This window comes from Belonocnema kinseyi, chromosome 5 (assembly GCF_010883055.1).
Source record: "Belonocnema kinseyi isolate 2016_QV_RU_SX_M_011 chromosome 5, B_treatae_v1, whole genome shotgun sequence".
Lineage (NCBI taxonomy): Eukaryota > Metazoa > Arthropoda > Insecta > Hymenoptera > Cynipidae > Belonocnema > Belonocnema kinseyi.
The window spans coordinates 108,662,492-108,687,737 of NC_046661.1; the positions used below are offsets into that span (position 1 = coordinate 108,662,492).

The 25,246-nt window shown below is 33.6% G+C and overlaps 1 protein-coding gene across 1 annotated transcript in view; it reads left to right on the forward strand.

Annotated features, from left to right (window-relative positions):
- The window catches only part of LOC117173262 (transient receptor potential protein), an 84,681-nt gene that overhangs the window by 5,366 nt on the left and 54,069 nt on the right, over nucleotides 1-25,246 (forward strand). The window contains 2 exon segments of the mRNA XM_033361731.1: nucleotides 18,921-19,172; nucleotides 20,230-20,374. Of these exon segments, the coding sequence (XP_033217622.1) occupies nucleotides 19,009-19,172; nucleotides 20,230-20,374 (309 nt within the window). The 5' untranslated portion in view covers nucleotides 18,921-19,008.

Below are 25,246 nucleotides of genomic sequence, written 5' to 3' on the forward strand. Positions count from 1 at the left end.
AATTACTTTTAATATATCTTTATACATTTTTCATTTTCTCTATTCATTTGATTGATCATTATATTAAATTTTAAGATTCAAAACATATTTATAATTCATATAATAGCACACACGTAAAATAATTAAATGTAAATGTATTAAAATTAGCATCAGCATCAAGGGCTACCTCAACCGGAGCATCGACAGAAAGATCATTCAGCTCTTTTTCAGGCAACGACACGCAAGCACTATTTTTGTTTTGAAAAAATTTCGCGGACCGCGTAAATAATCCTTCGCCCGAAAACGCAGAAAGCATACTCGACAATCGCTTTCATGGATTTCTGTGTAGGTTATTTTCGTCAAGAGAGGATTTGACACCACTTCTAACCACAACATACCCGGCTTTGCGTCCTTCGGAAATTGGCGATGCTTGACGTGACGCGACGATTGACACCCGGGAACAACACACCTTCGTTTGTTTAACTTTATAGTCATCGGATTCATTTTTTCAAATAAAATATATACTTTGGCACCGTTTGACACTTTGAATTTTCAAACCTTCAAATTCAATCACCTGTGCCGACACGCAGCGGCAACAGTTGGCCGCAACTTGTACTATGCTTGAAATAATAATCATAATTCTTCATATTCGCCCATTAGAGTTGAGAGGGCCTGGCGCACGGCTAGGATCTTAAAAATCAAACATAGCCCGGTCAGTCCTCGACCAGAAACTTTGTTGTACCAGGGCTAACCCGGGCTATTTCCACACAAGTAATATAAGTTAAAAACCTTTTTATTTAAAAAGTTCTTAAAACACTTTTCATGTTATCTTCATATAATTTATTTAAATGAGTAAAGAGGAAAAAGTCCTATTTTGGATACCTACCTTACTAAGACTACAAAAATATCTTTAAAATTAGACTTTTTGGGAATATGCAATTTTTTTAAAACATTGTAGATACAAAAATTTACCTATCTTAACGTTAGATGGTTTTAAATCCGCTAAAAAAGCTTTTAAGATAGTTTACTAAGGTTCTAAAATTTGTTTTAAAAATATGATTTTCTAAGCAGACAGAAAATCCAATTTCGTAAACATTTAGAAATCTAAAGCCCTTTACAGTGAAAAAGGGTCAATTGTGTTGCAAATCATTTTGCTCTAACGATCATTTAACTCTCGAGATCATAATGATCTGTCCATTTGGATCAATTATATCTCATTTTTCGTTTCATAGCAGGTTGGGTCGACTCCCATGGACGCGTATGATCACATATACTTGTAGTTATCCACCTCCTTGTAGATGGCTCTACTGTAGGGGCATAAATGGGGGTAATATTTTCTTAAAATATCTTGAAATGTTTGTGCTGTGCCAGGATATCACTGATTTCACTTCTCTATTATACTGCGAATAAATAAAATGTTGGAAAAAGGTTACATTTCATGTGTTATGTAATTCTTCATTTATTGGATAATTATTGCAAAATTGTACAAATTTATGCCGAAAAAATTGTACAGGAAACAGTATTTACACATTTTTCGTCTTAAATTTGTGTAATTTTGAATTAACTCGTTTATTTTCTTTAATTTCAATTCATGCAACACATCTAAATAATATACACATTTACGTGCGCGAGCACATGGATACGCTTTAGTTGGCCACCTCCTTGTAGATTGCGCTAGTGTCGCTATAAGTGGTCAAACTCCCAGTATATTTTTCAGAGATAATTATATATTCTATCTTTTTTAAGGATTGTATTTTAAAGAAGTTTTGCAATTCATGTTTTATTAATTATTATTATTGAATTTCTCATTTTGATAACCTAATACATTTCTTATAAACATGATGTCGGATTTTTCATTTAGAACAGCAAAAACGAGAAATTCATCAAATCATGAGCGCTAGTTTCCCGACAACAATAGATTCGAGATTGTTTCGAAATATTAATCAAAAATGACGCCATTTACTTTATAATAATTAGCTTATGCATGACTATATACATAAAGACCTTTTGAAATGATCTTTAAATGTCATTAGAAAAATAAGTAAGTATCAGTTCTACACAAAATTAATAACTCGTCCTTACTGCAGGAAGATATAATATATATAAGCGTAATCCTTATTATATAAAATACATCATTCTGTCTACTGAATACAATTTTCACTGATGTTGATTGAACAAAACAAATGTCATTTGCATGTTACTGCTTTGGTGATATTTTTCAAGGATGTCAATATTATAAGCTCAAAATAAATCCATGTTTATCATCTTTTTATGCACGTAGTACATTGAACTTTATTTCTTAAGTCAAGTGGAATTTATTTATTAAATTTAAATGAACCTCGGAGTGATTGAAATGAACAATCAACTTGATAAATAACGAGGATTCATTCAAGTATTTCAATACCGTTTATTTTATTGTAAACTTATGTCACGTTGCCTGGTTTTCAAGGTCAGGAAAACATTATGAGTAAAAGTACACGTACGTAATAAACGAGAATCACATAAGTCTGAATTTTGTTACAATGTTGTATTATCGCTATTTTTTCATCTCCCAAAAAATCCTCCAATTTTCAAGCTGTTATACAGAATTCCTTCCTTAAATATTGAGATAATTCAATATAAGAGCAACAGTGAAGCTTACCCAGGACTTTCATTTTAAAAGACTTGCCCAGAGCTTTTTTGAATTCTAATATTTTTTTGATGTAGTTTGATGCTAGTATTACGTAATAGACAATAATACATCCATAAAACTAGTTTAACTTGCCTATCATTTTCATGAATATAAGCATGAGCATCTGAGATTAGTTGCCTCATATTTAATTCTTTTAGATGTAGGTCAAGTTTCTTAAACTACTCGCGTCTTGATTATTTTAGGGGTAAATAGCTTGTTGTAACAAGCATACTTTATTTTTATAATTTTCTTAAAATTTTACGTTGCCCTCTTCCAAAATTGTTGGTTCTTCTGGGATTTCCATATAATCTTTTCTGCAATTTTCGCGCTTAATTAGGCATGAGCAAAATCAAATTGATGCCCTTCTATTTGCAGTTCTGCTGTTAAAGTCATTATAAAACAAATTGAGTCAGAACTTCTTACTGGTGCATAAATCTTATGAAAATCGACATCAGGTTCTTGCTTAAATCCCTTTGCTACAAGTCTAGCTTTCGTCCGTTCGATTCATCCATCCTTGGTTATTTTTATGCGAAAGATCTATTTCAAACCAATTAATTACGTTGTAATTTTTTGGACGACTTACCAAAATCAAAGTTTTTTTCAATTAGAGCTTCGAATTTAGCATGCGTGCAGTGATTTCTTTCCATTCACTGGCTGCTGGCGTTGAAAATACTTATTTAGCTGTTTCTGGATCTATATCTTGGAACAAACCGGCAAATTCGGCAGCATCCAAAAATTCTTATTCTTCTTCGTTTTTTGATATATGTATTTCTTCAGTTACGGCTCCCTTATCTATATTTACTTCATTAGGATCAAGTTCTCCTTCTCGTTTGACGAGTACCATGTGTGATTGTTCCTTGGAAAACCTTTTCTTTTTTGTAAATTGGGACTTCCTCAATTATGTTCTCAAATTGCAGGATTTTCTTGATGACGATCAACAAAAACTTCAATTTCATTCCGGGACTTTTTGTCTCCTACAATTCTTGAATTTTTTAATTCAAATATTCTCTTTATTGATCGCTGACAAAGTATAATATCAATGAAACTTTTATCTTCTGTACTTGACTGCAGAGAAAAACGCTGATTTTCTCTGTGAATGTAATTTACAAAACTTACATCTCGACTTCGACACTGAATATGCTGCAAAAGTACATGTTATTGTTTTTCTAAATGAAATTTTACTTTTTTTGTCTTACCTAGCGTATATGCTTTGAAACCAAAAGTTTTGAAGTATTTTACAGTAAGTAATTTTCCAGTCAAAGTCTGATAAGGAATTTCACGATCGAGATTTCGAGATGGTCATGTGCTACCAATGTATCCTGCAATTACGATAGCTTCTATGCACAAATTTTTGGGAAATCCTGATCTGAGAAGCATACATCGAACCATTTATACGAGTGTTCTATAACTGTGTTCAGTTACACCGTTTTTTTCAGGTGTATATTTAACTGTGAGTTGATGTTTAATACCTTCTTCTTTTAAAGACTTGCATGTTGGTAGCGGTAGTAAGAAAGTGTGCAGTGACAGGTGGTGAGAAGTTTTTACGGAGTTTGTGTTGAAGGGGTGAGTGGAGTGTGAGGGTGGAAGTCTAGGAGGTGAGTACGGTTGTGAGGGGTAAATTGGGTAGTTAAACATTAATTTACATTGTAGTTGTGGGGTGGGATTTGGCTAAATAGGGAAAGTGAGGTTAGGTTTGCAAGGGAGCGGGGTAGTTTTGTGGTAAGGAGTTGGGCCTTCATGGTGGACAAAGAGGTGACCAGAAAAAAACACTTTTGGTTTTCTTAGTAGCGAAAGGCAAATAACGGTAGTTTATACGATTATAGAAGGCAGATTTCTTTTAATTTTAAACAATATTTAGAGGTGACGCATCGTCTTTGAACTTAGTTATTGCAAAAGCTGAATATTTCGGTAAGTGAAGAATCGATCGTCATAGTGCAACCTCAGCTCTTTTCATTGATAGGATTCTTTAACAGGATTAGTTAGCGTCCCCGATAAAGGAAAATATACCTACAGACGGTTGCCACGAAAAGTTCTAGGATTTATGGTAGCAAGAACAACTGTGATCAACTTTTATGGCAGGGCTAATGAGCTCTTTGTCCCGAAAAATTTAATTTTCGGAAAATGTTCTCAAAATTTCAGTATCAGATATATATTATTGGGGCTGTTATTAGTCTTTGAAAACAGTGGAAAACAGTGAAAATAGCATTTTTAGGCAACCGTGAATAATATTTATCATGAACTTTTTATTTAAAAAATGCTATTATGTGGATTCTAAAGACCTCAAGGACAACATATTAAAAGTTCAAATTAAAAATGGGTAACTTCGTGGTTAAAACGTGGTGTTAGGGGTGAGAAAAGAGTGTCTGCAGGCGCAAGTGAGGAGGAGGAGGATCTCTTGAAAAGGAAAAGGGAAAGCAAAGAGAGTACGGAGAAAAGCGCGCTATAGAGTCGCTTTAAAAAAAGCATACGAACACATATGTCACCCCCTCCCCCCAAAAATGGAAGGGCAAACGGAGAAGGAGGTTCTCGGGGTGCTAATAGGTGAGATCAGAGGGTTGAGGGAGTACGTAAGGGGGACTATGGAGCAGATGGAAAGTATGAGAAAGGACCTGAGGATAAGAGATGAGAGATGGGAAAAGAAAGTAAAATAGCTGAGGGGGAAAGTAGAAGGATTGCAGAGGGAGTTGGCGTCGGTAAGGAAGGAAAAAGAGGATAAAACAAAGGAGATGGAAAAAGATATTAGAGTGTGGAAGGAAAGAGCAGAAAAAAGGCTAAAGAAGGTGAAGAGCAGATCCGGAATGGAAGCAGTTGACAGGAGGGGAGGGCGAGAAGCAAGGTATTTGGGAGAAGGTGGAGATTATGATAGAAGAGAAAGTGGGAGAGCGTAGGTATGAAAAAGAGGAGAAAGCGGATAGGGAAAATATTAGAGCAATAGAGTTGAGGATGGAGAGAAGAGAGAAGGCAAATAGGAGAAATAATTTAGTAATAAGAGGATTGAAGCAAAAGAGCGGGGAAGAAACGAAGTGGGTGGAAGCACTTCCACAGAGCATAGGGCGGGTTAAAGGCAAGGGAGGTTTGTTTTACTTTATAGTCATCGGATTCATTTTTTCAAATAAAATATATACTTTGGCACCGTTTGACACTTTGAATTTTCAAACCTTCAAATTCAATCACCTGTGCCGACACGCAGCGGCAACAGTTGGCCGCAACTTGTACTATGCTTGAAATAATAATCATAATTCTTCATATTCGCCCATTAGAGTTGAGAGGGCCTGGCGCACGGCTAGGCTCTTAAAAAATAAACATAGCCCGGTCAGTCCTCGACCAGAAACTTTGTTGTGCCAGGGCTAACCTGGGCTATTTCCACACAAGTAAGAGGAGAGAAAGTAGAATGAAGTAGCGGTGGTGGAATTGGAGAGCTGAAAAGAAAAATTGGCGAACATGCGTAACAAGAATAGAATAAAGGACAAGAAGGTTTTCATCGATCAAGATTTGACGAGGAAGGAAAGCGATCTTCAGACAATGCTAAATGACAGGGCTAGAAAGGAGAGGAGTGAAGGTAGAGCGGCAAAGGTAGGGTATCGGAAAATAAAGGTGTTGAAGGAAGTGCAGTGGAACTTGTTTCGTGGGAAGTAGGGGGTGGGAGTAAAGCATGGTGAAGGAGAGTTAAAGGTTCTGCACTGTAACGTAGCAGGGGTAAAGAAGAAAGATGAGGATCTCTGGAAGTATATTCAGGAATTTGATGTGATTGGACTGGTGGATACGTGGGTAGAGAGAAAGGGGAGGGGGCAGAGTAGAGCAAAAGTTGCCAAGGGGATATAGGTGGAGGCTACAGGAGGCGGTCAAAGTAAAGAGGAAAGGAAGGGGTAGTAGGGGAATCATAACAGGTGTTAGAGATGGATTAGAGGAAGTAGTTCATGGAGAGGAAGCGGTGAAGGGCGTGCAAATAAGGGCTGTAAAGATAAGAGGGGTAACGTATAAGTTTGTGACTGTATACAATAAGGATGAGGTGGGAAGGAAGAAAGGGTGGAAAACTTACTAGAAGAGAGAGATGAGGGTATGGTGATACTGGAAGGGGGGTTTTAATACGAGAATTAGGGGGGGCAGGTGGTCTATACCTGGAAGGGAAGAGCTTTGAAAGAAAATCTAAGGATAAGATAATAAATAAAGAGAGGGAGATTCTAAAAGATTGGATGGAGGACGGAGGCTGTGCGTTATCGAATGGTAAGGTAACAGGGGTCGAAGAGGGAGAATACACGTATGTGAGTAAGATGGGTGTTTCGGTGATAGACTATGTGATCATGAATGTGCAAGGGTGGGAGGAGATAGAGAAATTCGCAACGGAAGGGAGCCCGGAATCAGACTATTAGCCATTAAGTTTGTATATACAGGGGGAGGCTGGCGAAAGGCAGGGTGGAGAAGAAGGGTCGTGAGGACGAGATATGGGAGGATCTTAAAGAGAAAGTGAAAAGTTGTGTAAAAAAGAAGGCATTTAGGAAGATGAAGAAAGGAATGTTGAAGCCGTGGTGGAATAGGGAATACAGAAGGGGACGTGTGGAAAATAATCAATAGGTTTAGGAAACGTAGGGTGGGGATAAATGAGAAGATAGGGAGCGACAAATGGAGGAAAGTTTTTAAGGATTCATTTCAGGGGTCAGATGCACGGTAGAAAGATGAGAGGGTTAGAAGAACGATGGAGGTAGATGGAGAGGAGCTGAATGACGAGAAGATAGAGAAGCAGATAAGGAAGTTGAAAAAATCTAAGGCAGCAGGGTTGGACGGGGCAGAGAACAAAGCGCGGCTGCTTAGTACACAAGAGGTAAGGCTGAGGTTGAAGAGGGTAGTGAAAAAAGTATAGGCGGTTGGGATTCCCAAGAGGGTGGAGAAAGGGGTTGATCGTATCGCTGTATAAGAAAGGGGATAGGGAGAGGCGGGAAAATTATAGAGGAATTACGCTGATGAATACTGCATACAAAATATATGCGATGGTGTTGACAGATAGGCTGCGCAAGGATGTTGAGGGGAAAGGAATATTGCCGGAAAAGCAGACAGGCTTTAGGGAGGGAAGAAGTACTATTCAGAACATTTACATCTTGCAGCACGTGGTGGATAGGTGGATAGGCCTGATCGAGAGTGTAAGACAGTTATATGAGGAGACAAAAGATAAGGTGAGAGGAAGGGAGTGAATCTCTGCGGGATTCTGGATGGATAGGGGGTTTGAAGCAAGGGTGCCCGCTTAATCCTACGCTTTTTGCAATTTCGATCGCGGATATGGAAAGTAAGCGAGCGGGCGGAATGGTAGAAGGAGTTAGGGTAGGAGGAGTCAAGATATGGGCACTCGCATATGCATATGGCATAGTGCTGCTACCAAATAGCGAAGAGGCCTTATAGGAAATGATGAAAAGGTTGAGAAGATACTTGGACAAAAATAGGCTTAAAGTTAAATGCGGACAAGTCGATGGTTATGGTGTTCAGAAAAGGAGGTGGGAGAGATAAGGGAGAGGGGAGGAAGTGGAAGGGAAAAGTGGTACAGGAGGTGAAAGAGTTTGTGCACCCGGGCTTTCTATTTGGAAGGAATGTGGGAGTGGATGATCATATAAAAGAGAGGGTGGGAGCAGGAGAACAGACGTAGGGGTGCAAAGATGAAGGTAAAAAGGGAAAGGTATTTTAGAACGAATCGATTGCAGATGGATGAAGTGAGAAGGATGCACGACGAAGAAAGGAAGTTATATGAGTTGGTACAAAAGAATAGCATGGAGAAAGAGAAGGTAGAAGGAGAGGCGAGAATAAGGGAGCCAAGGTTCAACGGGAACTATGTGTGGATTATGCTAAAGGAGAGAGCGCAATATTTGTATGAGAAACGAGAGAAAGGAAGTCAGGAACTTATAGCGAGAATGAGATGCGGTTGCATGGAGAATTTTAATAGGTTCTGGCTTTCTAGAGAGAAGAGAATCTGTGAATTGTGCGGCAGGAGGATGCAAAAATTGAGCACTGATTGGAGGAATGCGAATTGGCGAAAAGGAGTGGAGGCAGGGGCAGAGGCTGGCAATGCGAGGCATAGCGAGAAAAGAGCGACATGCGTGCGAGACAAGGCGAGGCGCAGCCAGGAAGGTTAACTATAGAAGCGAGCGGATTAGTTATAAGGTGTGGATGGATGTTAATTTTTAAGTGATAGTTGTAATAAAATTCTGTAAAAAAAACTGGAAGTGTAACCAAGTCAATTTCGTAAGGCCAGCAGTCTGAAAAATACACGTTTATCTATCTACATTCTTCTTTTAAACAATCTTTTAGTTTCTTAGGTGGATATTTATTTGTTTTGTCTGATCTGACGATTTTGATTTTTGATATTTCTTTTAGTTTAACCTTCTACTTAATTATATTATTATTATTTTACTTAATTATCAAGTTCTTTAAATTTTCCAAAGATTTCACTTTTATGTTTTAGAAAAATCACTTTACAATTCATATTTCATCATGAAAAAAAATTGAAAAATATTGTAAGCAATTCAATTACTCTACTCGCATTGGATCAGAAATATATGTATGAATTAATTCCAAAACTTTCGAACTTCGCGATTATTCCTTCGCGAAAGATGACTGTGCTTTCTTACCCTCAATACAAAGGACCCCGCACTAAATGTATAGGAAAATGGCTTACGGTGGATTTAGCTGAAACATTGTAATTTTTAAGGTTATAAGTGCCGGATGAAATATCCGTAAAGAAAATCCAAAAAAGTGGACAGTTTTAGCGCTATGCGGCGCTAAGCGCTCAAGGTCAGTGAATAAAACGAATTACAACAGATTTTGTTACAAAAGCGATGTCAACATAGAAATCGCAGTTCAGATCGTGGTCTGTCATATTTTCGCCTACACTGTTGACTCATATAGCGCGCTTCTCAAAACAATCAAACGCTAAGCGCTCAATATTTCCAGGTGACTAATTAATCACTTCTTTAAAGGCAGAAATGGTACCCAAAGTAACATTAGTAACTAGTGCGCACATCCGGATAATAACATCCTACCCTTCGCAAGAGGGTTGAACGCCAAGCACTCAAGATCAGCGAATAAAACCTATCCTAGTAACTTTAGCGACAAAAGCGATGTCACTATAAGAATCACGCATCAAAAAGTAGTCAGTAATATGTTTATCTAAACCAATGAGTTATATTGCCCGCTTCTCGAAACGATCAAACGCTAAGCGCCCAAGATTTGAACTTGACTAAGTAATTACTTTTTTAAAGACAGAAATGGTATCCAAAGTAACATTAGTAACTAGTACGCACATCGTTAATAACAGTGTACCCTTCGCCAGAGGGCCGAACGCTAAGAGCCCATGATCAACGCGCTATATGAGTCAACAGTGTAGGCGAAAATATGACAGACCACGATCTGAACCGTAATTTCTATGTTGACATCGCTTTTGTAACAAAATCTGTTGTAATTCGTTTTATTCACTGATCTTGAGCGCTTAGCGCCGCATAGCGCTAAAACTGTCAATTTTTTGGATTTTTTTTTTACGGATATTTCATCTGGCACCTATAACCTTAAAAATTACAAAGTTTCAGCTAAATCCACCGAAAGCCATTTTCCCATACATTTAGTGCGAGGTCCTGTCACACATCGGAAAATTTGCGTTGCCTTTAATATTTATTCCGGAAACCTTTCGGTGATGAATTGTATATGTCAGATTATTTTCATAAAGATGTCCAAATTTTTCACACTAATCTTGAAAATATGCAGCTTTTTATCCTGCTATGTGAGTTTTTTAATTTTTTCGTCTACAAAATATAATTAACCGTCTCTTCTCTCTCTAATGTTTTTTTTTTCATCTTTTAGATTAATTATGACAGCTTCCTTCTTCCAGAAAATTACGTCAAAATTATGATGGCTAATCTGTTATTTTGTATAAATATAATAAGTTTGCCCGAAATTTACGTTAGCGTGTTTCGTAAATTAACTACAATTACTTTACCTACCTGAAGTTTCACATGACCGATTCCTCTGACATTTGTTGAATTGTGATCTGCTAAATTGGAAGTTTTGTCAATGTGTGTTTTCTGTATTTCATCCCATTTCCTATCCTCAGAGCACATGTGAGATGTTACACCTCTCGCTTTCATTCCAGTGTTAGTGTCAGGGGTTGCCTTTAAATAGCCTTGGACTGATTTCGGGGGGACAGAAACGTAAACAGATTTTTAAAAAATCAACTCTTTATTCATTTTTACATTCATATCTTCTGGGTTATTTGCAGTATCAAAAAAATTAGAAATTGGATAAGATGCATATCGTTTGAGGTACTCATTTCATGATGAATTAACTTCCTTGAAAGCGTTGCCTTACGTGCTGGTCATTTAGAGCCCGCCTCAGAATTGTATGTCTCATTATTATAATACTTCTAGAATGAATGTTTTTGCGGCACGTTATTTAAAATTGTACACAGAATCACAATCTATTTGAAAATGTCACTAATTGAAGTTTTCACTTTTTGAAATTATTTCAATTTTTCTCTTTAAAACTTGAGCATTTTAAAAGTCTTCTAGGCCTATAACCTACTTTAACAATAAAATTTAGGAATGAGAAGGATTCATTTCAGTATTTTTAATTTACATTTATTTTATTATATGTTTGTGTCACGTTGCTCGGTTTTCAAAGACAGGGAATCGTAAGTAATTGTAAACTAGAATTAGTTTAGTCGAAATTTGGTTAGAATGTTCAATTTAAATATAAAACATTTTTCTCTATGGATGGCAGGTGAATATCATCTGCAAATGACAGCATATTAAGAGAAAATCAAAAAGTTGACAATATCATGTTCCTGGAATATCATACGCTTCTGTTTGGACAAATAAGCTTCTTAATTACGGAACTTTATTAAACGTATTCACTTTAATAATGTCATATCTACCAATTATTTTTCATTTAACCCGCATCAAAATAAAAACTATAAATATTCGAAAATTTCATCCCGTAGCGTGTCCCTAACTTTTTTCAAATTTAAGTCGTTATATCTTTTAAACTAAAGCTTATGGTCTAGTTAAATGCAAGCAATTTTCAGAAATATTCACAGGATTACAAAATAGAAATTTTTTTCTCGTTTCCAGTTATAGTTTCGAAACCCGTATAGGAATCCTATCAGGCCACAAAATGGGTAAAAATGTTGCTTTAGACGAGAAATTGGTCAATTGTTTTGACTTTTAAGGCTCGTCGTAAAGAATACGGTGAACTTTAAAAGTCAAATCAAGTTAACAAATTCTGACGAGGAAATTGAAGTAGAATTTCAATCACTGATGACAGAATCTCCTAGCGTAAACTGATTGCTGAAATAAGGTTGTTTTTAATTACGGATAACAATTTTATTTTCGAACTTCGAAGACACAATGCTACGTGAGTGTAATGTGCATCATCACTCGAGCCTGAGTGGCTACTGTTTGCGCAGACGCATAAGGCGCCATACATGACTGCAAATTTGAAGTCCTACAGACTAAACATTGTCTGAAAATAGACTAAATTATTGAAATTGTAACATTTCTGTTGTTGCATATAGTAGAATCGATAACAGTTTTATTTTATAAATTAAAACATTGGAATTTTTTTTTAATCAAGAATTTAAAAAAGCTCATTTCTATTTTACTGCTATGTAATAATACTTTCAATAATGCTTTTAAAAATAATTCATCTAACATCCAAAATTACGTCTTTGATTACGTCTGAAAAAACGACTATTGGCGAGGAAATATTAGGCATCTGCCCTTGAAGCTTAACACCTTAGCCAAAAAAATGCTAGTGCAATACAAAAATATTCATATAAAAGCTGAAAGTGTTCTACGTAAATGAGCTTGAAGACGTGAATGTGAGAAAAATTTTGTGCTTTGCAAACTGAAAAATTTTTTTAAAAGTAAAGATTTTCGGATACATTGAGGAACAGTTAAGTTTAGAGCATTATATCGTATACAAGGGGCAATGGGAACATTTTTGAAAAATTCATGAGTATGAGAAAAACTGTTTTGAACAAATTGCAGTTGAGAAATTTGTAAAATAATAAAAATTGTTGCCTAAAAGTACAAAAATGTACCTTTAGCTTTCATATGACTATTTTTTTGCACTAGCATTTTTTTTTGCTAAAGTGTTAAGCTTCAAAGGCAGATGCCTACCATTTTCTCGCAGATAGTGGGTGATTCGAGAAAAATGTAGACCGGTTGGCTCCCAACCGGTTCCTGTAAATGAAAACAAACCACGGGTAGCCTGGCTGCGATATGACCAGCACCTTGTTGTAGTAGGGCTGAATGGGGAAATTTCTGCACCGGAATTATAATCACAGATTAAATGTCCCCGAGTTTTTGTGATTGAGTAACCCAACAGTACTTCCTGTATTTTATAATTTAAGGACATGTGACACAGACAAATACCTATATTACCGACCTCACTTTATCAGTTCACTGGATTTTTTTTAACCTATAAGATTTTTTTTTGTAAATAAAATATCGAAGTGAAACTTTGGAAAGTGTATAAGAGTAAAATAAAGTACGTTTAGGTACTTAATTTCGGTAAGAACTTTACTGAAAATTATTTCCAATTAAATTAAAACTGGGAGCTTTTTTCAAATCTTTTTTCTGATCCTCGACATTTTTTGAACGTTCAAACTTTTTTTTATACATAAAATATCGGCTTTAAACTTTGAGAAATGCAACTGGTATCGGTTTCGTGATGCGCACAAAAATCCGAATCCTGGCGGCCACTAAGCGAGGCTTTGTTGTTTTGTTACATCGTTTATTGTTAAATTTTGTACTTTAACGTAGTTTTCTGTCGTCTCCTACATTTCTCAAAGTTTAAGGCCGATATTTTATGTATAAAAAAAGTTGAAACATTCAAAAAATGTCGAGAAATAATTTTCAGAGTAGTTCCTACCTCAATGGAGTACCTAAACGTACCTTATTGTAATATAATACATTTGCTAAAGTTTCATCTCGATGTTTTATTTACAAAAAATGTTCTTAGATTCAAAATAATATTCAATAAACTGATAAACTTAGGTCCGTAATAAAGGTAATTGACTGTATTACATACCCTTAAGATATTATTAAATAAACTTAAGGTAATTTTTTTATTTTATTATAATGTTTTACACTATATAAATGATTCTTAGACATACAATCTTGATGTAAAATCATAAAAATATTAAAACTATTGATGTTTTATTAAAATTAATCGATATAATTAACTTTTAATTTTAATGAAAAAACCCGTGAAATTCCATGAAATCTATTGAGATTTTCAGAAATCCTGGAAAATTTATTGAAATACTTTGTGAGCTTGCAAAACCTCTTGAAATCATCGAAATCCTCGGAAATATAATAAAATTGGTTAAAATCAATTTAAAATATCCTAAACCCTCATATGTCACGTTCCATATATGCCGAAATTCTCCGGAAAATTATTTTTTATATTTAATTGGAAAAACATAGTATTTGATCTAATATCTAACGTATAAGGAACTTGTTAAATTTTTATCGTTCAACCCGATTCCGCCCACAGTACCATATATAGTACGCTTCACACGTAAAACGAAAGTCGCGTTTTATGTCGGTCTTTGAGCTTAAAACCCGCGCCCCACCACCTTATATCATCGAGGTAACATGCTAGAGTGGCCCTTCGGTCTCCAGAATTTTTTTTAAGGCAGTTTAGAGGTCAGGTAACAATCCCTTACCGTTTCACAACGATATGATCAAAAAAATTTGGACGGATTCGGGTTAATATGTACATAATTTTCTTGAACTTTCGAAAAAATAAGCTTTTTAATAATTTTTAAATTTTTATAGGTTTAACAGATTTTAGAAAATCCGTCTAAAAGAAAATTGCACCTTAAAATTCGTTTAAAAGTTTCTTGACACTTTTTCGACATATCTAAAATCTTAAACATATTTCTGAATTTTCTTAAGAATCTTAGTAAACTTATATTCATATAATTTTGAAGCTGTTATTTTGTATTAACCAATTTTTTCACTGTAATCGAAAAAAATGCAAACAGACTGTGCTTCAACAAGAATTTATGGATTGTTTAATTTTTTTCAACTATTTTTTAATTGTAGGACAGCAATTCCTTAATATATTTTCAATAGTAGAAATTATCGTCTAGTAGGTTAAGTAATATTTACTGGAAGTTTCATCATTTAAAAAAAATTCTTAAGGATAACATTTTTTTATAACTTACAGAAATAGCGTTGTATGGAACCGTAAGAAAGAATTTCCTATATATTTCAAAGCGAGATAGTTCAAATAAAAAGTTAACAAAAAAATAAATAAATAAAATTAGGAAGTTACAGAAAATTATATAAAAGGATATAAAGGGATAGGCTGTGGTAGATTTAATTAAGTAAAGATTTATTAACTTTGTCCATTCTATCATATTACTCTTTTAAACCCTTCCATGCATTTGTGTGACTTTTTCCCTATTTTATCTTCTTCTAATTGATATCCACCTATAATATTTTCCATTAGATCATTCATCCTGTTTTATCCAATTTATCTACTTCTTTTTTGAATTGCAGAAATTAAAATTTTAAAATGTGAAAAGTCAAATGTACGACATGAAAACTTCATAGCGACCTTTAAATATATTTATTTTAATCTTACAAAAATAGGGTATTATTTCCTCACAAGAAACAAGAAATTTCCGATTACAGGTTTTCAAAAAGAATTTTCTCATTATCTATTCTTGTGATTTTGAATTCTATTTTTTTGTTCAATTCTATTCATTTTACAGTATTTGCTTTTATCCCAAAATTCAAATTTTTTTTTTTTAACGAATGAAGTTTTGAATAGAAATCGATGGAATCTAATAATCGTAATCTATTGTATTAATTTCTGCCCTAATTTAGTACCATATTTATATTCTCCTTCCTCATTCAAGCATCGCTTTATTGTATCCAATTGAACCGCTGGCAACCAAAAGGGGACACGGCCGGAATCAGCCTGAGAAGTATTGTTCTGAGTGTCAATTTAAAAAATCTTTCTAATTGCAATTTAAAAGACAGATACTTGTAGAGAATTTCAAGGTGCACCTTTTTTTCCTCTTGCAAAAATTTATAGGTTTTGTAGTTTTTGAGATAATTGGTAAAAAGTAGATTTTTTGAAAACGAAAAATTCCAAACTTTTTTCAATTCAACTTGCGCTAATTTAGCCAATTTTCATCATTTCTTCATTTCCTTAATGCAAAGTACTAGTTTAAGTCTTCTGAAACTATCTAAAAGAAAAAACGAGAATATTGTAATAAACAAAAAAGTTATTAATTTTTTTGAGGCAATGCAAAAATCATGAATTTTAACCTTCAAGCGCCTCGTTTAGCGAACGAATTTCAAGCTACGGAAAGCTTTCAGTGAGAAAGTTGTTCATTAAGGTTCAAAGAAGTTTTCTGGAAAGTTTTGGATCAATTGGATTAATAGTTCAAAAATTATGAATGTTTTAAAATCCAAGCGGTAATCTTGACGCTGCCCAAAAACGTGCCTGGCCGGCTACGTACGCGCTGCAGCGAACGACGTGAAGGCCAAGTCAATCTTAACAAAACAAATGCACAACAGTAACTTTTTTTTCATCTTCTATGAAATTCTACAAATAAAGCATAGAATCAGCGAAGTGATTGTTTCTTATAATAATTGGAAAAGCATTTTTTTGAGATTATTGAGATTTTTGAGATATTTTTGAGAATATTAATTAAAAGAAAAAGATATTAAAATGAAACAAGGTAAAAAAGAACTAGAAATAAAGATTCGTGGATTAAAGATAAGAAAAAATGTTCCAGAAATCAGGTACGATTGGAAACCGTCAATACAATTTTTAAATAAATTTTAATCATAAATTTAATATTTTATTACTTTTTTTATTCTTGATTTCTTAAATAATTCTTTTCCTGATCTATATATAATATGTAGATAGTCTATAGTAATTATTTTAAATTTTTAATGACGAAGTTAATAGCATTAATTGTTATTTCTTTAGGAAAAAGAATACATTACAAAGTCTAAAACTAAAAAAGACAGTATTGCTAAAGATATTCTAATCCCAGAGAGATCTTTCAAACCTATTGAATTCTGCTGTGGAGAAAAATGTTACCAAAAGTTTTCAAATGTGCAACAAGAAAAAGTACAAACAAATTTTTGGAATCTCGGGAATTATAATGAACAAAATGTGTTTCTCAGAGGATTGTTAAAATGCAAGGATCCTATCCAAACGAATGCAGGTGAAAAACTAGGACGGTTAATTCATTGGGCAAAAGAAGAGTTGAAAATGTTCAAAAAAAGATTTTAAATAAGCAGCCTTTAAAAACTTCGGCAGGTGGAGTGCGCGAAAGTTGTCTTAAATTAACAGAAAATTTAAAAAAATAATTGAAGAGCATTGCGAATCAATTCCACATCATAGTTCACATTACAAACGAAATTCTACCAACCTAAAATATTTTGATAATCCTTCATTAAATCTTGTAGAACTTTACAAATTACTCGAAAAATATTATAAAGAAAAAACGGGGGCTAAATTGACAATAAGTCAAACCGTTTATTTTAAGTATTTTAACCGAAATGTTGGCTGCAGTTTTAAATTACCTAGAACTGAGGTGTGCAATACTTGCTACAAAAACGAGACAAATGCAGAGGTAAACGAAGAAGTAATTAATTGCAAAAACAATGCTGAAATTTATTTGAAGTTAAAAAAGCAAATACTCTCTGAAAATAATAGTCTATGCTGTGAATTTGATTTTGCACAGAATTTTCCACTACCAAAAATACCCGTGTCCGCGCAGTTTTACCTACGTTTAGCATGGCTTTTTCTATTTAACGTACATGTACATACTACAAACCAGAGTTACATGTTCCCTATTCTTGAGGGAATTGTAAAGAAAGGTGATAACTCTGTTTGCAGTTTTATCAAATACGCGGTATTAAAAGAATTTGCTAAAGACAAGTTCAACAGCATAACATTATTTTGAGACTCATGTCCGGGACAAAATAAAAACTACACAGTGTTTCATTTTTTGGTTTTATTGTCCATTTACTTGCCAAGCGAGATTAAATATGTGTTTCCATTTCGAGGCCATTCCTATTGCCAGTGCGATAGGAATTTTGGCACATATTCGCAAAAGCTGAAAAAATTAGAATGAATTGAAACTGAAGCTGAATATGTAGAAATGATTCGCAATGCTCGTGGATGTTTTTGACAACTATGAGTTGCAAAATCCAACCACTTTTCTCTTTAAACCTACGCTTAAACTAGAAAATCTTTCGAAAAGTCCTCCGCCCCGAATTGGATTAAAAGCTGCCAAAATAAAGGATGTAAAAAATCTCTTCCAGTATTTAAGCGCTAAAGCAAAAGAATTTTTCGAATCATATTTTTTAAAAGTACAAACTCAGAATCCAGATGCCGAAGAAACTGAAAAGAGTGACGAGAATGACTAAAAGTAGTTTCTAATAAAATATTGTTTGATTAATTTATTCTTGTTCAATAATATGCATAATATTATATGTTAAGTGTTTAATAAATAAATTATTTTAATGATAATATCTGGAGTTACTGTTGTGCATTTGGCTTGGTATGATTGACTTGACCTTCAAGTAGTTCGCTGCAGCGCGTACGTAGCTAACCAGGCACGTTTTTGGGCAGCGTCAAGATTATCGCTTGGATTTTTAAACATTCATAATTTTTGAACTATTAATACAATTGATCTAAAACTTTTCAGAAAACTTCTTTGAACCTTAGTGAACAACTTTCTCACTGAAAGCTTTCCGTAGCTTAAAATTCGTTCGCTAAACGAGGCGCTTGAAGATTAAAATTCATGATAACTTTTTTGTTAATAACTTATAAATTTTTGCAAAAGGAAAAAAAGATGCGCCTTGAAATTCTCTACAAGTATCAGTCTTTAAAATTGCAATTAGAAAGATTTTTAAAATCGACACTCAGGACAATACTTCTCAGGCTGATTCCGGCCGCGTCCCTTTTTGGTCGCCAGCGGTTCAATTCTATAAAATCCTATGACTTTTTTATCTCCTTTTAGTATCCCTATCTATATTTCCAACTTCCACCAATTTACATCCCTTTTTTCTACTCTCGATTTGAATAATACTATCTATTTATAACAAAACAGATCACAGAATTGATATTGTTTTTAAATAAAAAAATAGAAATAAATGAATTGAATACGATATGTTTAGAATTGTTTATAAATTTGTTTACACATTTCCCAGTTAAAAATAATACATATGAATTTTTTCTTTTTTCTTTGAAGAAGGCGCCTTGGATAAAGAATATAAACAAATATATCAAATATATATTCAAAATTCAACATTCAATGACAATTCAACGGGAGGAAAATCATGAACCAATCGGAGTCTCAACAAAATCTACTCGGCAATGAAGGTGCAGCCGTAAAAAATGTCTCTCAAGATTCTTTGCACCTACCAGCAGAATATACACTCGGCCAAGTAGAAAAGCACTTCCTGCTCAGTGCAGAACGAGGTGATTGTGCCACTGTCAAAAGGTAATTTCGCCATCCTTCTAAGAATCCTTCGAATCCAGGAAACATCTAGAAACTAGACTTTAACAATCCAAGCAACCTACGCTTTGAAATATTTTCTTCACTACTCCTAAGCTCCTTTTTCAAAAAAATTTTAATTTAACATTAACAATATAAGTAGGGGCAACTAGTAGATACTAGTACAGACTGGATAAAACTTTAAAAACTTATTCGAAAATTTTCTTAAAATCTTGGATATTCTTTTTAAATAATTTTGTAAAGATTTTGAAATGTTTTAATATATTTTTTAATATTCTCCTTAAATCAAATTTCCAAAATAAAAATCATTAAAAATTTTCCTAAGCATTTTGAGAAAAAATGTTCATCCTCACGAAACCTCTCGTAGTTCCACAAAAGCTTATCCTCTTTTTTTATTCTTTAAAAATCTATACTAAACTTTATACATCTTCTAAAGTGATTAAAGGTCTTTTACATCCTGAGAAATTAAAAAAGTGCTCTAAAGTCTTTCAAATTCTTTTTCGACGATTCTGAAAGTCTTTTAAAAAGTTTTAAAATATATAAGTCTTTGGAAATATTTCAAAGTTCTTAAAAAGCTTCTAATTTTTTGCTCAAAATCTACCAAATTCTATGCGAAAATAAAAAAAAATACCTTAGAATATTCAAGATTCTTTCTTGACCATTTTGGAAATTTGAAATAGTTTAAAATCTGTCAGAAGATTCTATACTTTTTTGTTCGAATTCCTCAAAATTTACATTTTTCTTTAAATCTTTTGAAATCTGAAATTATTGTTGAAAATTTTTCAATAATTTCAAATAACTTTCAAAATTAATCAAATTCTTTATAAAATATTGTTTAAATCCTATGACATTAATCAAAAGCTTTGAAAATTTCCGAAATATTTTACGGCATTTTCCGAAAGCTTTATTTCATTTTCTCTTAAAGTTAAGTTTTCAAAATAAAAAATCATAAAAAATGTGTCTAGATGTTCAGATATTATATTATATATTATTTTTTTGACATGAAATAATAAAATAATAAAAAGAATATGTGAAATTTCAGATTGCTGGAAGAGCACAAGGATCATCCGGAAATTTTGGATATAGACTGTGTAGATCCACTTAATCGCTCGGCTCTTATAGCGGCTATTGAAAATGAAAATATTGACCTTATTAACTTGCTCTTAGATCTAGGAATTCAAGTTAAGGTAAACATTCATTTTTTAATGGAATATTTGAAAATTATCAATTATCTGACTATTTGTGTTTTTCTTGAATGACAGATTATATTGGAGATACTGGTACATTAGGGGGGTCCAAATTTATATCTGCGAAAATTCCACTTTTGATTTTTGGGGATCGATCCCCCCAAATTTGTTCGTTTCCTGGAAAAAGGAATTTCTCATTTTTTTACATTCTCATCAGAGAAGTTTTAATTTGTGTAAAACTTGACGCCCCTCCACGCCGGTTTTTGTCAAATGTCCACGCTTTGAGACCCCCTGAATCCGAAAAACAGGTTTTTACGAATATGTCTGTCTGTATATCTGTATGGCTGCATTTATGTCTATATGTATGTCTATATGAATATCTGTATGTTTATCTGCCTGTCTGTGGGCACAATAACTTCTGAAAAAATTAATCAATTAGATTGGCCTTTGGTGCACTCTTTTATTGTCCTAAACTGAAGTTATAGTATTTTCAAAATTCCATAAAACAAACGAAAATGAACATTTTAGGCCAAATAACGCAAGATATAAAAAAAGCCAAAGGAAAGAAAAATGTTGATTTATGAATGCCCTGTAAGATTATCATAACAACTTTTTGAATTTTCTTAAAAAATCGAAAATTCAAATTTTGACGCTGAAGGTTGGTGACCTCCGTATAAAACACGAACGAGCTATGACTCTCAGTTTAAACGATGTAGATGTCGATTGTAGAACACAATGCGGTAGAAAACTCAACTGACAAAGACTAAGTCACTGAGGTTAGGGACATAATTCAGACTTCAGAAAACGGAAAGGCTGCTCAGTAATCAGTATGTGTAAAGTTTAAATCACAAAAATAACATGGGAATCTAGCAAATTCAGTTTATGGAAAAACAACTAGCTGCAATAAAATGTTCTATAACAAACATTTTTTTAAAGAATGTAGGTTTTTTTTAAACGAGACAATTAAACTGCGCCTATTGTAATACCAATGCATTTTATGAATTATAATAATATACACTGTAAAAAAAATTGGTGTGAATTTACATCCCGCGACGATGGAAATTATTCGATCGGCGTGGCTCATAGTAAATTATATTGGGGGTTTGGTCTCCCTAAACTGTTCCGTTAAACTCAAACATCCTTTGTAGTTATTGAAAATAGAATTTTATAGTATTATTATATTATATATAATAGAATTTTTATATAACCCTTTCTAAATTTCCAAATTGTGGAAAATCTAAAAAAAAGGTTGAAATCCATATGACGTCGTCAAAATTTACAGAAACTTTCGTATACTTAACGCCCCAAGTAAGTTTATCACCTTACGTAAATTTATTATGCCCCACGCCGATCGAATAATTTCCATCATCGGACGTAGTAATTTCACAGTCGACTGCAAACAAAACAGCCTTCATTTTATTTTCAGATTGTCACCTGAAGTCAAATTACATTAGATTGGAAATAAGTACTGTAGTTTCGTCAATTAATCACATAAAAAACTGAAGTTAAATTTTGTTGCACGCAAAATTTCCCGCTGTTAAAGTTTACATGCTATTTGGCGAAAGTTTATCCTACGACGGAATAAATGCTGTCGTCAACTACGGCGTCTTCAACAGCAATGGGAAACGGGCAATGTATGAGTTCATCCGAATTATAAATTGGGACAAGACTTGAAACGGTTAAAAATCAAAAATATTTCGGCAAAAGTTTCACCGAGGTTAGGAGAATAATTCTGTACTCGTCTACTGCGTGACGCGGAAGGGAGCAAATTTCGGTAGAACATGTAGAATCAGTAACAGAAAACAAGAAAAAAATATGTACTTGCTGATATTTATTACCTCCGAAATGAATTAGACTATTGTAGAGGAATTAAAACTTACTTAATACCGTTTAGCAAAAAGCGCAAAAAGCAACTGACAGATGGGAATCCCCGGTTCTCTCCAATTTAATGAAGTTAAACGACGATAGATAGCGCTGGCGTCGCAATCCTCGCTACATCTCGAATAAGAATGGAGCGATTATAAGGCAAAAGATTATCCAGGCATGGTTAAAAACCGAAAATTATCTTCGATTAATGTAAGGTTTATACGGCAAGGTTAATTTTTGTTGTGGTGAATCTTTCACCTAAAATCGATGTAAACTTTATCTTCCGTTTTTTCTGTGATAAGATTATACATTGTAATTTGAAAATAAACTGCGCGTATAATTGTTAGCTGTTTGTAAATATCAACAAAGCTTTTTTTCACAGTGTACATTTATGGAAATGATATACAAGTTCAGGCATAAACTTTTGAGTGCGAAGCACGAGATACTATATGTGATGAGAATGTGTTCGTTAAAGCCGAAGTAGCTTTAACAAAAGAAAATTTACCATCACCAATTTATTGTTGTTGATGCTTTGACCTTTAGCCTTATAAAGTCTGTGCACAAAGACCAAGCCCGTAGCGCGAGGTAAATACATTATCGATCGCGAAGCTCAAAGGCGCGCTCAAAATTGAAAAAAAGAAGTACTTAAATTATAATTATTTTTGGAAAAAAAGATCCTATTCCATCTTCTCTCCATTGGGAATCGAACCACAAAACTTCTGATTTCCGACCAGGTGCTTTTCCAATTAAGCTATCAAAGGGATCAGAATAAGAACTCTTAATTCAAGAACATGACGCTAATTTTTAGCTAGGTGTTAATGGTACAAGTAATTATTTAAAAAAATTTTTAATTTATCTACTATATCATCACAGATTGTACCTTACCGACAGTAGATCAACCCTCCAAATCATGAAGGCAGAAAATCTATACAATATCGATCAAGTTAAGAATCTTCAATAACAGAAAATGCTTAACGTCTTAGTAAGACTAGATGGAAAATAATATTTTTAAATTAAAATTATTTTTTGAAAAAAAGATCCTACTCCATCTTCACTCCATTGGGAATCGAACCACAAAACTTCTGATTTCCGACCAGGTGCTTTTCCAATTAAGCTATCAGAGGGATCAGAATAAGAACTCTTAATTCAAGAACATGACGCTAATTTTTAGCTTGGTGTTAATGGTACAAGTAATTATTTTAAAAAATTTTTAATTTATCTACTATATCATCACAGATTGTACCTTGCCGACAGTAGATCAACCCTCCAAATCATGAAGGCAGAAAATCTACACAATATCGATCAAGTTAAGAATCTTCAATAACAGAAAATGCTTAACGTTTTAGTAAGACTAGATGGAAAATAATATTTTTAAATTAAAATTATTTTTTTAAAAAAAGATCCTACTCCATCTTCACTCCATTGGGAATCGAACCACAAAACTTCTGATTTCCGACCAGGTGCTTTTCCAATTAAGCTATCAGAGGGATCAGAATATGAACTCTTAATTCAAGAACATAACGCTAATTTTTAGCTAGGTGTTAATGGTACAAGTAATTATTTAAGAACATTTTAAATTTACCTGCTATATCATCAGAGATTGTACCTTACCAACAGTAGATCAACCCTCCAAACCATGAAGGCAGAAAATCTACACGATATCGATCAAGTTAAAAATCTTCAATAACAGAAAATGCTGAACGTTTTAGTAAGACTAGATGGAAAATAATATTTTTAAATTAAAATTATTTCTTGAAAAAAATATCCTACTCCATCTTCACTCCATTGGGAATCGAACCACAAAACTTCTGATTTCCGGTCAGGTGCTTTTCCAATTAGGCTATTAGGGTATTATTATTATAATATATATATACTATTAGATGGAGTAGGATCTTTTTTTCAAGAAATAATTTTAATTTAAAAATATTATTTTCCATCTAGTCTTATTAAGACGTTCAGCATTTTCTGTTATTGAAGATTCTTAACTTGATCGATATTGTGTAGATTTTCTGCCTTCATGGTTTGGAGGGTTGATCTACTGTCGGTAGGGTACAATCTCTAATGATATAGCAGATAAATTTAAAAAAAATTTTTAATAAAGAAGTACTTGTTCTTCAATATTTCTAAATTAAGTTTCTTTCGCCTTTTAAAGAATGTTCAAGGAATAGAATCTAACTCTTAACTTTTACTTTTAGCCCTCATATTCCCCATGTATTAGGCCCGGAAAATGCTGCAACAAATTTCAAAATGGCAGTTATGAGTCAAATTCATGCTGAAGACGGTATTTTTTGAAAACTGTTTAGATATGAATGATTTTGATAATTAATAAGTTTGAAATAATTTTTAACTTTTTTAATCTGTTTAAACAATTATCATTTGTTTGAACAATTTTTTCCTTTAAATGCATTAAAAGTTATTATTTATCAGGGCAAATAATGCAGATAATGAATTTTAAGAACAATCGTTGAACTCTATCGATTCAGCTTCAAGGTCATTTGAAGGTAATTTGAAGGTCAAATCGAGAAAACCCGGTAAAAATTTTTTTTTTAAATATGTTATAGGTTTTTGGGGTCGCTGATTATGAACCTGGTATCCGCTGGCCTTTATCGCGTCAGGTTCAAGGTCATTTGAAAGTCAAATCGATAACATGTTTTTTTCAGCGTTTTCTCTCGATTTGACCTACCCATGACCTTGAACCTGACCCGATAAAGGTCAGCGGACACCAGGTTCGTAATCAGCGACCCCAAAAACCTATAACATATTTTTTTTTAATTTTTTTACCGTTTTTTCTCGATTTGACCTTCAAATGACCTTCAAATGACCTTGAACCTGAAGCGATAGAGTTCAACGGATGCCATATTCGTAATTAGCGACTCCAAAAACCTATAACGTATTTTTTTTATGTTTTTACCGTTTTCTCTCGATTTGACCTTCCAATGACCTTCAACCTGACGCGATAAAAGTCAAAGGACGCCAGATTTGTATTCGGCGACCCCGAAAACCATA